At 39.7% G+C, this 14,983-nt stretch overlaps 1 protein-coding gene and 1 long non-coding RNA gene across 4 annotated transcripts in view; one reads left to right on the top strand and one right to left on the bottom strand.

Moving 5' to 3' along the window:
* The window catches only part of Gm39297, a 44,869-nt gene that overhangs the window by 11,280 nt on the left and 18,606 nt on the right, over nucleotides 1-14,983 (bottom strand). The gene's annotated exons all lie outside the window — the stretch shown is intronic.
* Nucleotides 4,065-14,983, top strand: part of Muc16 (mucin 16) — a 179,377-nt gene continuing 168,458 nt past the window's right edge. The window contains exon 1 of one of the 3 annotated variants that reach the window (XM_011242634.1): nucleotides 4,065-4,449. In XM_011242634.1, the coding sequence (XP_011240936.1) occupies nucleotides 4,356-4,449 (94 nt within the window). In that variant the 5' untranslated portion in view covers nucleotides 4,065-4,355. Of the gene's footprint in view, nucleotides 4,450-6,204; nucleotides 6,284-14,983 lie in introns of those variants that run through there. The other 2 variants (NM_001378248.1, XM_011242636.1) reach the window with 2 other exon arrangements.

Below are 14,983 nucleotides of genomic sequence, written 5' to 3'. Positions count from 1 at the left end.
CGTGGAAAGTTCGTGTGTTACAGCCCCTCACTGGAGAGATTTAAGAGTGATATTAGATCACAGTTTGGAATAGAGCAAGATGAGACATAGCATGGTGTGACATACCCAAGGAGTAAAGTACTTTCAATGTTTAAATGAAGAATGATGTTTAAATAAGCATTTTATTGAGTTTAAATGAGCATTTAGATGAGTTCAGGGGTGGGATTCCTTGGCCTCTCATTTACTGATATTTGGAGTTGGAAGATTCTCTATCATCAGAGGTTGTACTTTGCATTGTCGGGTAGTAGCCCCTTGACTCTTGTCTCTATCACTAAATAAGTTTCATATTCATCTTGCCTCAGTTTGATACCAGATCTCTCGAGAATTTCTAATTGCCCCTAGGTTCTGGGAGGAGATCAATTACTTTTACTTGAGAACTAAAGTTTTGGATGATTCCATTATAATCCTTTTCTTGAGAGTTCTTGTACTTAGACAAACTGGTCTGACTTGCTTACCCTTAAAGTTTTGTGTTTGTTTTGTTGTTGTTTTCTTTTGTTTTTCTTTTAAGACAAGTTGTTCTATAGTTCAGGATCCCCTAGAACTCAATATGTAGTTGAGAATGACTTTGAAATTCTGATCTTTCATCATATTCCAAAACTTAGGATTGTGGATATATACCACCATACCCACTTTATACAGTCTGGGATTGAACCCACAGCAGCATACATGCTAGTTGAGTACTCGTCCACCCATACTACATCTTCTCTTGCCCTTGAATATTATATGAGCACAACTCAGTTATATAAGTTTTCAATGAGTTTTTTACAGAACACCTGGGAATTCAGTGAGTCAGTAAATTTTGTGAAGGTTACAACTGAGAGGAAATATTAAATAAATGCCTTTTGTTGGGACAGAAATTTAATGTCCATGGCTTTGTCTCCAAGTAACTGCTTCCCTGTTAAATGCTCAGTAAACATTATTACAGTCATAATAACTGTTGCTATGGGGATTGGAACACATGATATCCCCAGATTCTCCATCATTCCTTCTTGACTTCTCTGACATTTTGACCCTCATTCATTCTTTTGTGGAAACTCCCTTCAAAAGACTTCTCAACAGATTCCTCCGAGTTTCTTCAAACTCCACCTCACCTGTGGCATTTGAAGAGGGGATGATTTCTTGTCTTTGAAATATCCTTCTTTGCCTGGTTGGGTGACAATGCTATGAGAAATTTTTCTTCTTTTTTTTTTTTCAATTCTATAACTTGATTTAACGCATAAAACTTAGTTCACATCCATTCATTTTAACAATTTTTCTGGCAAATTTTGGATATATTTTATGCTAAAAGGGGATTACTTCTTGAAACACTCTCCATGGACATGCTTGAGCAAAATACATTGTATATACTTATGAAATTTTTCAATAATAATAAAGTGGAGAGTGATTGAGACAGGCACTGAAATATACTTCTGCTTCCATATGCATGTGCATGATCCAACATATACACACAGTATAAGCTCTCATGGTTGACACCTATAATCCCAGCATCTGGAATGCAAAGTTACTAGAATTGTCATGTGTTTGAATGACTACCTGGACATCCTCAGTGAGGTGGGGCCTGCAGTGTAACACTGGAGTGGATTTACTCCAGTGAGAGGCTTCTGGCATGGCTCACTTGAAAAGTGCTTGCCTAGCTTTTATGAGGCCCCAGGCCTACCCCCATGCCCCAGACACAACTGCCTTATAGAAGAGGGTAAATACTAGCTTTGTGATGACTAGAAATTATTTACAGCACCTAATAGGTTCTCAACAAACAGTAACTGTTATTGCTTATCATGAAACTAAATCTCTTAATCTTGCCATGATTGCTCTTTATTTTGAAAATTTATTTTATTTTTATTATGTCTGTGACTGTATGTAGACATGTACACATGAGTGGAATGGCTGTAAAAGCCAGATGAGGGAATCAGTTTCATTGGAGATAGAGTTACAAGAAGTTGTGAACTATCTCATGTAGGTGCTGGAAATCCTACTTGCTCATTTATAAGGTAGGGCAGCTTTTGTACTTGGGATATGACCAATGATGGGCTGATGGTACATGCAAGGCTTATGATCCCATCATAGATAAAGTGCTAGAACTTTTTATACTCCCTAGGGCTGGAGATGAGTAGCTGATTCAGCAAATAAAATTGCTTGCTGAATGAGCATGAGAACCTGAGTTCATTTCCCAGGTTTGAATCCCTTGTATTTATGTAAAAAGTAAGGAATGGTTCTGTGTGTGTCTGTGACCCCTGGCCTGATTCTTCACCCACTTTTATGTTGAAGTCTGCTGTTTCATACAGACTTATTGGTCACAGCTCAGCCCTGTACTTGCTCATATGTCCATCACCATTGAAGCACATGGTCAGAATATGATGACAGGGTCAAAATTCCAAATATTACAAGTGGCATAAGTAGGGCAAGCAAAGAGGTGGGTAAACCTTCAGCAAACTGCAAGAAGATGATGACCTCAAGGGTGGGAGGTGGTGGTTACTGAGAAACTTGCACCAGCCACACGTTTATAAAGGTTAGTTCCAGATACAAGATGTAAAAGGGACATGAGGGCCTGAATCTCAAACTCTCTCACATCTTTACCCTGAGCACCTGCACTCACTCTACCTTTATGAGATGGATGATCTTAAACTCACAATACCTGGCTGTGAAAGACTGAGAAGTGAAGCTTTCCCAAGGGCCTGGACAAATGGACAGAAGGGTCAAGGAGATCCCATTTCTTACCTTATTTGATTTTTAATAAGAAATTGAGAAAGGAGTCTGAGGAGATAGCTAAACCAGTAAAATGTTTGACTTGCAAGCAGGAGAACCTGAGTTCAATTCTTGGGACCTACCTATAAAGCCCTGTGATGTGCTCACAGTATGGTAGTGTAGTGGTGTGATGGGCTGTGCATTTGTAATCCCTATGCTCGGATTCTGTGCATGGGGAAGACATGCTGATACTAGGTTTTACTGGCCAACCCATCTAACCATATTAGTGAGTCCCATGTCAGTGGAAGACAATTTAGATGGCTCAGTAGGTAAAGACAGTTGTCAACAAGCTCGAGGACCTGAGTTTGATTCACAGCTGGAATCCACATGATGGAAAAAGAGAAATGATTTCTACATGGTTTGCACTCACATGCACACACATATTAAACAAGCAAGCAAAAACAAAACAAAAATCAAGCAAAATACAAAGAAATGTAACAAAATAATTAAAATCTAAAAAGTTTCACAGCTCCTGAGGAGTTAAGACACCCAGCATTGTCTTTTGGAATTCACACATGGGCACATGCACCAAAATATGTGTATAAATAAATAAACACTCCCCCAACAGAACCTGGAAGAGATTACGGGTCTTGAAAATAGGAACCAGAAATCCCAAATCTCTTGCTGAATTCTAGTTTTTCTTTTTAATTTTTATATTTTATTTAAATTTTGTGTATATGAATGTTTGTCTGCATGTATGTCTGTGTGCCACTTGTATGCCTGGTGTTTATGGAGGTTAAGGGTGTCTGATCTCCTGGAACTAGAGACATAGATGGCTGTTAGCCACTGTGTGGGTGTATAGAATTGAACCTGGGTCCTCTGAAAGAGCATCCAATGGTCTTACCGTTTAAGTTATATCTCCTGCCCTTCTTGCTGAATTCTGTGCAGCTATTTGCACCCCTCCTGTCTGTCAGGGGCAACTGAGCAACTACATTATAGTCCCTATAGTGGCAGGGCAGGGATCATTATTGAGACAAAAGAAAACAAGGTGGCAGTTGTGGGCTACTATAAAGCTCAGTCTTCATCTTCATCTCTCCTGGCAACTAGACAGTTCCCACCCAGGAATGCTGCCTGCCTCTCACTCCCACACATACCTAACTGAAGTATACTCTGTAGGAGTTGTACCTTCCCCAGAGGAGAGTCCACCCCATTCCTATCTGGTGGTACCAGTCTCTAAGTGAGAGGCTGTCGGGTAAAATGTGGTTAAAAAAAATGAAAAAGAATAGCTGTGTACCAGAGGCTCCTCTGTCCTCCTTCAAACTCAGATAGATTAGCATAGATATCTTGGCTTAGCACCAGAGTCAAGCTTTACTAAGGGCAATGGTTACCCTGGGTCTTGCATTAGTCTACAAGGTATTAGTCACTATATAGACTCAGGATAATGTCAGATGACATTTGAAAGCTGTGACAGCCATTGCTTTCCCCTAGGGCAGGTAGGCCCTGCCCCTCCCATCAAGGTGTGTTCTCAACACCCTCCCTGAAGCTAAGCTGAGGTGAGGTTAGTCTGGGTTCAGTCTCTTCAGTCGGGACCTTCCTTGGAGTAAAAGCAAAGCACAGCACAGCCAGGCAGGAGGATGGGAGAGGAGGACGTGGCCTGCTCAGCACATCGACACAGACACAGGTATCTGCTGACTCTGACGACCAGTCTTTTACTCGCCTATGGGCCAGGTAAGAAGCAATGGACTGGAAGGGCTCTGGGAGGAGAGGAGTCAAAAACATGGGACTCTGGCTCTTGCCAGCTGCTCCGTGGGGTTGTCACTAGCAGCTGGGAACACAGCTGTAGGTTGAGAATTCCTCCTCATAGACTCAGGGTCTTCAATTTAGGTATACCTAAGTCCCTGACATCTTATGCAATAGAACTGAAGGACAAGACAGGGTGCACCCAAGTCAGTGAGTTAATTGAATGACCAGAAAGACAATAGGAACATGAAGAGAGTCAGTGTAGGTATTAGGAGGGGAACACTTCTAAGTGCCTCAGCAATAGCTGTATGTGTTATTTGAGGAGTTTCAGGAGTTTCTGCAGTAATTTGAGCTATCAGGGTATCAGGGAAAGTAGGTATAACTAAATTCTTTTTTCTCATCCACAGAATTTTGTCTTTAAAAAAGAGTCTGTTTTAGACATGTAGTTGGAAAAGAGCTGGTAGATATAAAATATTTATCAAGAAATACACACACACACACACACACACACACACACACACACACACACATATATATATATATATATATATATGATAGTTCACTAGCTATTTTGAAAAAATTCTCTCTCCCTCTCTCTCTCTTTCTCTCTCTCTTTCTCTCTCTCTCTCTCTCTCTCTCTCTCTCTCTCTCTCTCTCTCTCCCTATCTCTGTGTGTGTGTGTGTGTGTGTCTGTGTATGTGTGTCTGTGTCCATGTTCCATAGCACATGTGAAGGTCAGAGGACAACCTCAGTTATAAGTTCCTTACTTTCCATGTTGTCAGAGACAGTCTTTTGTTCATCCTCTGCATTTGACAAGCTAGTTGGTCCACGATCTTCTTGGGACTCAGTTGTCTATGTAGTACTGGGACTGCAGGCATGCACTGCTATATCTAGTTTTATTGGGTTCTGGAGATCTAAACTCAGACATATATTGAAAGTGTTTTATCAACTCAGTCACCTACCTGGTTAAGTATTAAAAGTATCTTTTAATCAGATTTATTTATTCATTCATTCATTCATATTTTTTATTTATTCATTTATATCTATTTATTTGTGTGTCTCTGTGTTTGTAGGTCTGTGTGTGTGTGTGTGTGTGTGTGTATGTATGTGTTCATGTGTGTGGGCAAACATGCTGTGATGTCAAACATGCTGTGGACATTAGAGGACAAGTTGTAGGAGTCTTTCTCTTCTTCTACCATATGGGTCCCTGGGTTCAAGGTCAGATCATCAGCTTTGGTGGTAAGCTCCCTTGCCTGCTATGCCATTTCACCAGTCCACATAAACTGTTTTTAGCAAGCTTCTTTGTGCTTTGTAAAAATGGGTATACAGTTCTGTTTAGAGGTAGCCTGGTCAATTACATGGGAAACTCCTGGGTGTCCACAAGTGTGAGAGAAAAATCAGAACCAGAGTAGTGAGTGGGAGTAGAGTGTCCTTTGTTTCATGATGTCCCTATTGTTTTCAATCTTGCTATTCTGTCTCAGGGGCAACCAGGACCAGAACTCTCTCTTTACTCTTTGTTTTAAGTAAATATTTTCTTTTAAACCACCTTATCAGGCTGCATTTTCTGTACTGATTTGGATGGGTTCACAATGCTGCTATTTTGTACAGGAAATATCCTCTAGACTCTGTGAAGAGGAACAGGGACTGTTTGCTCACTTACTCAATGACAACCTTATTGTTTGATAACTGTATAGAACCCTGGGATTCTAGAACCCAAGAGAAACTCTCAGGGAGGACATGGAACAACAGACAAACCCAAGCTCCCACAGGATTCCGTAATATTCTATCTGATGGGCAAGACAAATGATTGGCCACATTGGAGGTACAGTACTGCACTGGCTTTGGTGACTTGGAAGAATTATAGATAGGGAAGTGCACTGTATAGAAGCACTGGATTTTCAAACCAGGGTACTGGCAAGGAGCTTTGTAACTATGATTCTTGGGAGGTGGAGAAGGCATTGGTTAGAGGGGGACTAAGTGTTCAAAAGCACAGTTAGTACCAAGTCTTTCTGGGTAGATCTGGTGAGCTGAATATAGAGATATGTGCTATTAAGGTACATAGGGAGATGAGTAGAAATGTAAAGGCATCCTAGGCACCTTTCCTAAGCCCTGTCCTTAGGTCAAAAAGATAAACTTTTCAGGTTTGTGGGTCATATAGGGAAATCTTCCTGAGTTATGCTGCCCTTACCATAGGAAAGGACTTTATCAATGTTAGCACTGTGAAGTGTCAAGAAATTCAAGGGGCGGGGGTGGGTACCTCTCTTACAGAAAAAATGTCCAAAGTAGTCCAGCCCTCAACTTGGAGCCTCCTTGCTAAGGACAAAGACACCTCCATACCTCTGAAAAGGTGGGGGCAGGAGGCCTTTGGCATAATCCAGGAATCCAGTAGTTGTTTTGATTCCTCTTCCTTCCTTTTTCTCTCCTTTCCCAGCCCCAAACCATCCTAGCTAATATTGAGTCATTCAAGTCCTGGCAGTCAAGGAACCCTGGAAGAGCTTTGCATTTGGATGTCTTTGTGGGGTTTGACACCTTTCCGGACATTTGTTATAAAATACTGGAAATGAATCCCTGGAAATCCAAGTTCCCTGCTGCCAGGCAAAGTGAAAAGCGAGGTTCCATTGATTATGGAACATTGATTAACTTTGTGTTTCTTGTTATCAATTAGCAACTAGTGCACCTTAGACAAACTATATTGGCTACTACTATATTGTAATTACTTTATTACTCATTATTGTTAACTTATTGTGCCTAGTTTATGTTCAATGTAGTCAAGTATGTAGAGGCTAAAAACAAACATTATGTTTTACAGGTTTTGGTGATACCTTTAATATTGAGTATCAATTTGAAGTCTGAAAAGATCTCTCATGGATAAGGGGATCAGTAGATATTGGAGTCCAATGGATCTTGCTGGAATTCACAGATTCTAGTATTGTGTAGTAAGAATTGGATAGTGTCTTAGTCCATAATCAAGGCAATTTATAAATGAAAATATTTAAATTGGGGTTCCAGGCACCATCATAGCAGGCAGACATGACAATGGAGTAGTAGCTAAGAGCTTATATTATGTGATACAACCATGAGACAAAGAGTGAAGATATTTGAATGGGGTAGGCTTCTGAAACCTCAAAGCCCATCCCCAGTGATATGCCTCTACAAATAAGGTCACATGTATTAATCCTTACCAAACTGTTCTATCAAGTGGTGACCAAGCATTCAAATATATGAGCTTATGGGGGCCAATCTCATTCAAGCTATGAAAGAGAAAGAGAGAGAGAGAGAGAGAGAGAGAGAGAGAGAGAGAGAGAGAGAGAGAGAGAGAGAGGAGAATATTAGCAAAAGCAGGAACACATTATTAATAAGGAATACACATGATTCCTTATTACAGGATGGATCAGTGCTAAGAGTGCCTTAGCATAATCAAGAGTTAAAATCCTCAACACTCCTGTGAAAACAGCAACAAAAAATAGGCATGAGTATGCACATAACTCCAACACAATGTGGACCATGGGGGCAAGAGAGTCACTGGGGCTTGCAGGCTGCCAGCCTAATCTACTGAGAGAACCTGTTTCAAAGGAATAAGACAGGCAGTAATATCAGAGAATACCTAACATCCTTTTCTGACCAGTGCAATGCACTCACACAAAAATGTGAACATGTATCAAATATACAAACAGGAAGACCGATGGAAGAAAGGAAAAAAGAAAGAAATGAAGAAATAAAGAGACAAGGACAGAAAGGGGGAGCGAGGGATGACAGGAGGGAGAGAGGGATGGAGAGAAGGAAGACAAGCTAGGCTTACAAGAAAGAAAGTGAGCCAGAATTGGGGCTCAATGGCAATTGCTGCATGAAGGATTGGGACTTTCATATACCACTGTCTACACATGCTCTGTGTCATGTCTGCTATGAACGTAGTAGCTGTGGTACTCCAGTATTTTTCCCCACCTGAATGCTTTTCTTTTTCTTTCTTTTTCTCTTTCTTTTTTTCTTTTTTAACATTTTAGAGGTTCCTTTGAGAATTTCACATTATGCACCCAAATCCCACTTATCTCCCTTTCCTTCCTTATCTGCCTTCTGCCCTCTTAACCTCCCCCCAAAAGAAAAAACAAACAAACAAACAACAAAAACATAAACACAAATCTTGCTGTGGAAGCTGCAATAAGTCATGGTGTGTTACACAGTTTACCATTTTTCCCAAACAGTTTTTCTTGCAAATGTTCATTGTAGTGAGTTACTATAGCATCAATTCTGGACCCTCACTGGGATTTCTCTCAGATATCATGTGGTTGCCCTGTGTTACGGAGATCATGATGCTTTGGTTCTGGAGGACCACAGCATTCACAAGCTCCATCAGTTCATAGACAGTGTAGATATAGAGATAGGCTAAGTTAAAACTCTGAATGTGGGACTGGGTGAGAGCCGAGTTGGTCGGCCTAACAGCTCTCCCTCTCACAGGACAGAAGGGCAAACTCTTCTGCACCCAGGCTACCTGGGCCACATCTCCAGCACTGCCCAATTGAGCTTCCCTGAGGTGTTCTTATGCACTCCACTTACAATTTAACTCTTCATGTTGCTACACTTCTGCCTTAAGAACAACGGAGAAGACATAGCTGTGCCTGCATTATCCAGGCATTTATCAATGTTTTTTTTTTTTCTGCAGTCACAGGACTGGGTCTGCATCCTAAGGTACCTGAAGTATACAGGTTCTCATGTTCCAGAAAAAAAGAATTAGACCAGGAACATAGAAATAGAGATCCATTATAAAGAAAGGGAATGCACTCCAAAGAACTGGAGTGAACTAGTGAGCTGAGAAAAAAGCATGTGCTCAAAGGTGCTGGAAAATTAGACCTTTATCCATCATGACTACATACCTGCCTCTCTTTATTGGTGTATCATGAGCTTTGGGGAACATGATGTTTGTTATATTCAACCCACATGGAGAAGCACTTCCATCCTTTCTGGTAACTGGCTTCCTTTATATATGAACCTTTTTATTTATGGTTTACACCTCATATTTAAACATACCTATTAATTTTTGTATTTATATCTTGAGGAATCCAGGCTTTGGAGAAAGTGTGTAGGTCAGAGTACAACTTTGGGGAGTCTTACTTGCTACCTTTGTAAGATGGTGCCTCTCTTGCTGTTTTTCTGCTTTAATGTATTGTCGACAGTCTCTCTAGCCTGTGAGCTTCTATATGAATCTTCTCTTTCCACTTCCTGTCTCACTTAGGAGTGGTAAAATCGCAGACATTTGTTACACAACTGAAAAACAAAGAAAAAAGAAAAAAAATACAAATATCCCTGCTGGGATGTTAGCAAAGGGAAGCTTCAAAAACCATGACTATAAAAAGTGAATTCTACAATATTAAGGAGCCAATTAAAAAGTCAATGAGAAGGAAAAGGAGTCAAGGGCACAGGACTGAGGTGGTCCTTCTCTATACAAAAGGGTTATAGAATAGCAAGATATTGTAATCAATCTACACTTATTCATCTTCTTTTAGTTAAGTTTTATTAGCACACCTGGATAGATAGGTGTTTTCTCTCATCATTTCTGCTTTGATCTCAAAGAAAATGAGATTTAATGAAGTGAGGTGAGCCAAAACTAAGAATGAACTCAGAGTTCTGGGACCTGCATTCCTATCTCTTGTGGGTGGAGGAATGGGTGAAGCTGTGATTATCTTTGGGCATTTTCTGAATCTGTAAGTATTAATTACTGTTATGGCACAGTGGATCCATAGGTGTCTATGAGCATGAAATAGGAAGTATACTGTATGTGTACTTGTGTGTATAAATGTTTAACTGAGAGTACATATTTCTCCATATCTGTGTGTGAGAGACCATGTATATGCATACAAATGTGAGGATATTTGTGTGCTTAAGTGAAAATGTGTGAATAGGTTTCTGTCAGCGTATACCTATATAATGCTTATGTCTCTGCATGTATGTTTTGTACATAATTGTATTTGTGTCTGCATGAATGTTGTTCCAGGTGCAGAACCAAGCCAGTGCTGGTGTCCAGGTCCTTGTGTTCCATGGCAAACAATTGATCCATAGAGACACAAAAAGAAATGGCAATAGACATAGACACAGTTTGTTAGAAAAAGAAGCATTCTCAGATTTTCTGGGAGCAGGTTAGAGTGCTGAGAAAATTGTCCAAAGCACTGGCCCATGACTTTCATGGCCTTTCTAAAGACATTTACATAGCAGCTGTCTCTCCTAAGTTTGCAGAGCCTGGGCATTCCTTGAGCATGCTCCATTTGTTTGATGAAGGCCAGGTGGAGCAGAACTTTCAGTTTTCCTCTGCCAATTGCCTTCCTTTACATGTTAATCTGGTAGGTTTCTTCAGTCTATTCTCCCCCAGCAGTGTGAGTATGTGTATGTAATGAGTTCCTTTCTCTTTCTGGAAATTCCCAGTTTTCACTCCTGGTAGAATACCTTCACTTTTCTCATGAAGGGAGTCAACCCTTAACTCCAGGGCAGGCAGTGCAAGGTACTAGTAGTTCCAATATTGCCTTCAGGAGGCAGGAGTGTTCAGCATTTTCAAGGCTCTCTGAGCTCCTCCTCATATGTGCCAGGAGACTACCCAGGCTGGTCTGACTTCATACTTCTGTAGATCGGGACTTACCTACTGTGAAGAGACTAACCTTGAGATGCAGCAGGAATGTGGGTGGCTGCAGCTGGCTCTTGGGTGTTCCTGCCCCCTCCAGATCTTTTTTCCCATCTTTCCTCCCCAGCTTTATCTGCTTGCATTTATCTGTTTCTGAGATATGCTTTGGATGTTTGCAAGTCTAGCACCCTACCCCATGGGTAAAACTCACTCATTCCTACAATTATCAGCTTTCTTGCATATCTACAGGGAAATGGGTCCAAGATGTTCTAGAACAGCAAACTTCCAGGATGGTAAAGTTGCTTTTTATAAAATGTTGTAGCTTTTAGCATGATCTACCCATAAAATTTAGATCCTCTCTAGACTACTTATAATATATATTGTATTTAATCTGTATCTGTAAGTGATCTGTAAATAGTTATTACAAGGTGTTTCTAGAAATGAATAAGGACAAAAGCCTATACAGTTTCAATAAAAACACACTTCTTTTTCTAAATATTTCATCCTATGGTTGATTGAATAAAAAGGATGGGTAGGAGTATATATGAGAAAATCATAGATACTGAAAGGAAGAAATGTGGCATGATTTCTATCAAATGAAATGTGGACTTAAATATAAACATATGAGTGTCCGTGCATGAGTGTATATGAGTATGTATTGGTGCATATAATATGTATGCAAATATATGCATACATAGGAATAGTTACAACGTATGTACACTATTATGTATTGATATGTATATAATATATACACATATATTGTGTTTATATGATATATACCTATACCTATATATATATTTATATTTATACACACACACATATATATGTGTATACATACATATATATATATATATATATATATATATATATATATATATATAATGTGAAAGAGTAAGGAATACTACTGTAGACCAGCAGGAAGTAGGACAGAGGAAGAAAGAGACCAATGTGAGGTAAATAGGAACAAAGAACATGTATGCAACAAAAATCAAAATTAAGAAAAAAACACCAACAAGAAAAACATTACAAAGATAGAAATAGCTTTTGAAGGGAAAGTATATTCTAATTCATGCTCTCCCTTCTATAGTTCTGACATACTCCCTATCAATGATTCTCCTTTTCATTTTTTAAAATTTTTATTAGATATTTTCTTCATTTACATTTCAAATGCTATCCCAAAAGGCCCATATACCCTCCCCCCCGCCCTGATCCCCTACCCACTCACTCCCACTTCTTGGCCCTGGCGTTCCCCTGTACTGGAGCATATAAAGTTTGCAAGACCAAGAGATCTCTCTTCTAAATGATGGCTGACTAGGCCATCTTCTGCTACATATGCAGCTAGAGACATGAGCTCTGGGGGTACTGATTAGTTCATATTGTTGTTCCACCTTTAGGGTTGCAGACCTCTTCAGCTCCTTGGGTACTTTCTCTGGCTCCTCTATTGGGGGCCCTGTGATACATCCTATAGATGAATGTGAGCATCCACTTCTGTATTTGCCAGGCACTGGCATAGCTTCACAGGAGACAGCTATATCAAGGTCCTTTCAGCAAAATCTTGCTGGCATATGCAATAGTGTCTGCGTTTGGTGGCTGATTATAGGATGGACCCCTGGGTGGGGCAGTCTCTGGATGGTCCATCCTTTCATCTTAGTTCCAAACTTTGTCTCTGTAACTCCTTCCATGGGTATTTTATTCCCTATTATAGGGAAGAATGAAGTAATCACATGTTGGTCTTCCTTCTTCTTAACTTTCTAGTGCTTTGGAAATTGTGTCTTGGGTATTCTAGGTTTCTGGGCTAATATCCACTTATCAGTGAGTGCATATCAAGTGACTTCTTTTGTGAATGGGTTACCTCACTCAGGATGATATCCTCCAGAACATCCATTTGCCTAAGTATTTCATAAATTCATTGTTTCTAATAGCTGAGTAGTACTCCATTGTGTAAACATACTACATTTTCTGTATCCATTCCCCTGTTGAGGGGCATCTGGGTTCTTTCCAGCTTCTTACTTTTATAAATAAGACTTCTATGAACATAGTGGAGCATGTGTCCTTATTACACGTTGGAGCATCTTCTGGGTATGTGCCCAGGAGTGGTGTAGCTGAGTCTTCTGGTAGTACTATGTCCAACTTTCTGAGGAGCTGCCAGACTGATTTCCAAAATGGTTGTACCAGCTTGCAATCCCACCAGCAATGGAGGAGTGTTCCTCTTTCTCCACATCTTCACCAGCATCTGCTGTTACCTGAGTTTTTTGTCTTAGCCACTCTGACTTGTGTGAGGTGGAATCTCAGGGTTGTTTTGATTTGCATTTCCCTGATGACTAAGAATGTTGAACATTTTTTAGATGCTTCTCGGCCATTTGATATTCCTCTGTTGAGAATTCTTTGTTTAGCTCTGTATCTCATTTTTAAAAGGGTTATTTTGTTCTCTGTAGTCTAACTTCTTGACTTCTTTATATATTTTTGATATTAACTCTCTAGCAGATTTAGGATGGGCCTTGTTGTCTTATTGACAGTGTCCTTTGCCTTACAGAAGCTTTGAAAGAAAGATGAAATTTCAAGACCTGTAAGTCATATAAAGTACTCAGAAATTGCTGGTTGTTTGTGAGCCTAGATGCTGCCTGGGGCTGAGAAAAAAGAAAAACAAACCCGGGTATGCCCTGTAGTTAAAACATTCCTGGGTACTTTCAGTACCTCATCACATAGGTATGTATCCATCAGTCCTGTTGTTCCTGAATTTAAGGTGAATTCAGATTTTCTCACCTTTGAAAATTCAGAAAAGAATATAAAACTGAAATTAGCATTTCCAGAGATAGAAATTAGAGGCAAAAAGTTTGTAACATTCTGTTTTTAAATTAGGTTTATTCTTTTGACAACTTCATACATGCATAAAGTACATTCTGATTATTTTTTCCTCCAACCTCTCTTTTCTCTTTCCTATCATTATTAACCATTCCTTTCCCCTTGGCCCCTTCCACAGATTCATGACTTCTGGGTTTGTCATATAATCCATTTAGGCTACAACCATTCACTGGAGCCTGGTGTGGCTTACCAGTGTGTACCTAACTGATAGCAATGACTCTCTTTCACCCTGAATCTCTTAGCAGCATGTAGTTCAGCAGTGAGGGGTGATTCCTGTGAGGACCTACTCTTTCCATGCTTATTAGTGGGTCCACTCTTCTATACTACTGTTCTAGTAGAAAAGGATGCCACATCTTATCCTTGCAGATTATACTACTACTCAAAAATTCAAGACTTTTGGGCACAGACCTCAAATATTTATTTTGAATATGTTACCATAATTAAAATAATAATAGCAGAAAGCCTTAGAGTGTAAAATGCTCTGGAGCTGCCAGTGGCTAGATACTACCTGGTGCTTTATTTGTATGTGAATGCTTGGCTTACTTCTTCTTGGGCAGGTGAATAAACCTGATTTTAGGAATACATCTGCTAGTAATCCTCATCAACTCAGATTTAAAGACATAGACAGCATTGGCTTGTAAATTGAGAACTTTTCATTAGAAATATGATAGAACAGAAAGCCCCAGAGTAATCACTATAGGACCAGATGTGGACAATTACCCCAGTGACCACCTACAACTTTCCATTAGACATAGCTTCACATCTAGAACTGTAGCCGAATCCCTGCTAATATTTGACTAAAGAAAGAAATCAGGCTTATGCTCATGATGATTTCTTTAAAAGCATGTAGGGTAAATGTATTCCAGCATGAGTGTATGTGTGTCTATGTGTGTATTTATTTGTGTATGTGTTTGCTTGTGTATGTATGCACATATGTATTTAATGTAAATATAGATACAAAGAGAGAAATTTCATGTTCTTTATTCATACATACAGGTTTACTCCATATCTTGTTAAAGAAATTCAATCTAGACATAATGATAGTATAATTCTAAT

This window comes from Mus musculus, chromosome 9, assembly GCF_000001635.26.
Source record: "Mus musculus strain C57BL/6J chromosome 9, GRCm38.p6 C57BL/6J".
Lineage (NCBI taxonomy): Eukaryota > Metazoa > Chordata > Mammalia > Rodentia > Muridae > Mus > Mus musculus.
Note: the sequence above shows the minus strand (reverse complement) of the source record. Positions and strands in the feature narration are given on the sequence as shown.